The sequence below is a fragment of the Austrofundulus limnaeus genome, unplaced genomic scaffold, assembly GCF_001266775.1.
Source record: "Austrofundulus limnaeus strain Quisiro unplaced genomic scaffold, Austrofundulus_limnaeus-1.0 Scaffold1446, whole genome shotgun sequence".
In the NCBI taxonomy this organism is placed as follows: Eukaryota; Metazoa; Chordata; class Actinopteri; order Cyprinodontiformes; family Rivulidae; genus Austrofundulus; species Austrofundulus limnaeus.
The window spans coordinates 14492-15807 of record NW_013953848.1 but is presented as its reverse complement, the minus strand read 5'-3'; the positions used below and the strand labels follow the sequence as shown (position 1 = coordinate 15807).

The following is a 1316-nucleotide window of genomic DNA, read 5'->3' as shown; positions in this document are numbered from 1 at the left end:
GTGATGGACTGCACTGTAACAAGTGTTTGTGTTCAGGGCCGCAGGTTAAAGGAGCAGCAGGACATGGCTGCAGCCGTCATCCAGAGGTGCTACAGGAAGTACAAACAGGTCTGTGTGTGTATCTGTGTGTGTGAGTCTGTGTGAGTCTGTGTGAGTCTGTGTGAGTCTGTGTGTGAGTGTGACAGCCTCACTAACTGAACTAACCTGCTGTCTCTCTCTCTCTGGTAGCTAACATGGATAGCTCTGAAGGTAATGCAGCTGACAGTAGATGTGCTGTGTAGTCAGGGCTCCGCCCCCTCTGTGTGTGTGTGTGTGTCTGTGTGTGTGTTTACCTGCTTAATGTTACCTCTTCTCATATGAACCTTTGTTAGTGGACCAAAGACCTGGTCCTGATACCATATGTGGGTCAGGTTTAGTTACAGAGGTCCTGATAAAGATAGAAAAACAAACGTGTTGTCAGAGCAGTTGGACAGGTGAGAGCTCAGGTGAGACCAACACCTGACAGCAGGTCAGAGGTCATCATGAGAGCTCCAGATCCTAACRGTTTGACTCCGCCCCCTCCTGTCAGTACGCTCTCTACAAGAAGATGACGCAGGCGGCCATCTTGATCCAGTCCAAGTTCCGGTCGTACTACGAGCAGAAGCGCTTCCAGCAGAGCCGGCGTGCGGCGGTGCTCATCCAGCAGTACTACCGCAGCTACAAGGAGTACGAGAGGCTGAAGCAGGCGCCTCGAGGAGCCGCCGCCCACAACCCCAAGATCAAGTAAGACCTGCTGCTGGTCCAAAGCCTTTAAATCTGTACTTTCAAAATAAATCAATAAAACACACAGAGCTTAATGAAGCAATGACTATTTCTGAGTCAAAGTCAACCTTTAAATTGACCAACTTATGAACATAAAACCATTAATAATTWGTCTTTGCACCAAATATTCTTAAAGCATTTGTTGTAGCTGGAAGTTTCTACATCTTAATTTGTAAAGTGACACCACACTTTGGACCGTTTGGCTTTAAACATCTCGACTATAATATATAACTGTTAACTCTCCATGAACTCTGTTCTACTCCATTCACTTTGGGTCGGGTCGGTTCTGCTCAGTGTCCATGTGTCTCCATACAGTGGGTGTGATAATGTGCAGACTGTCTGCAGCYGCTTCAGCCTGTGTTAAATGATAAAAATAAAAAGCTGTTGTGTTCTTATCGTTCAGACTTCACTTTTTATTTATTTCTTATCACGGTGCTGTTTAGCTAAGTGCTTGTGAAACCATGGGCGGCCAGTACGCTGAAAACCTCCTGTGATCTGCTCAGCTTCATCTCCTT

The 1316-nt window shown here is 46.5% G+C and overlaps 1 protein-coding gene across 4 annotated transcripts in view; it reads left to right on the top strand.

Moving 5' to 3' along the window:
* The window catches only part of camta2 (calmodulin binding transcription activator 2), a gene marked incomplete at its 5' end in the record, with an annotated part of 32561 nt that overhangs the window by 28986 nt on the left and 2259 nt on the right, over positions 1-1316 (top strand). For 2 of the 4 annotated variants that reach the window (XM_014032427.1, XM_014032425.1), the window contains 3 exon segments: positions 37-108; positions 229-249; positions 569-762. In XM_014032427.1, the coding sequence (XP_013887881.1) occupies positions 37-108; positions 229-249; positions 569-762 (287 nt within the window). 4 annotated transcript variants of the gene reach the window in all.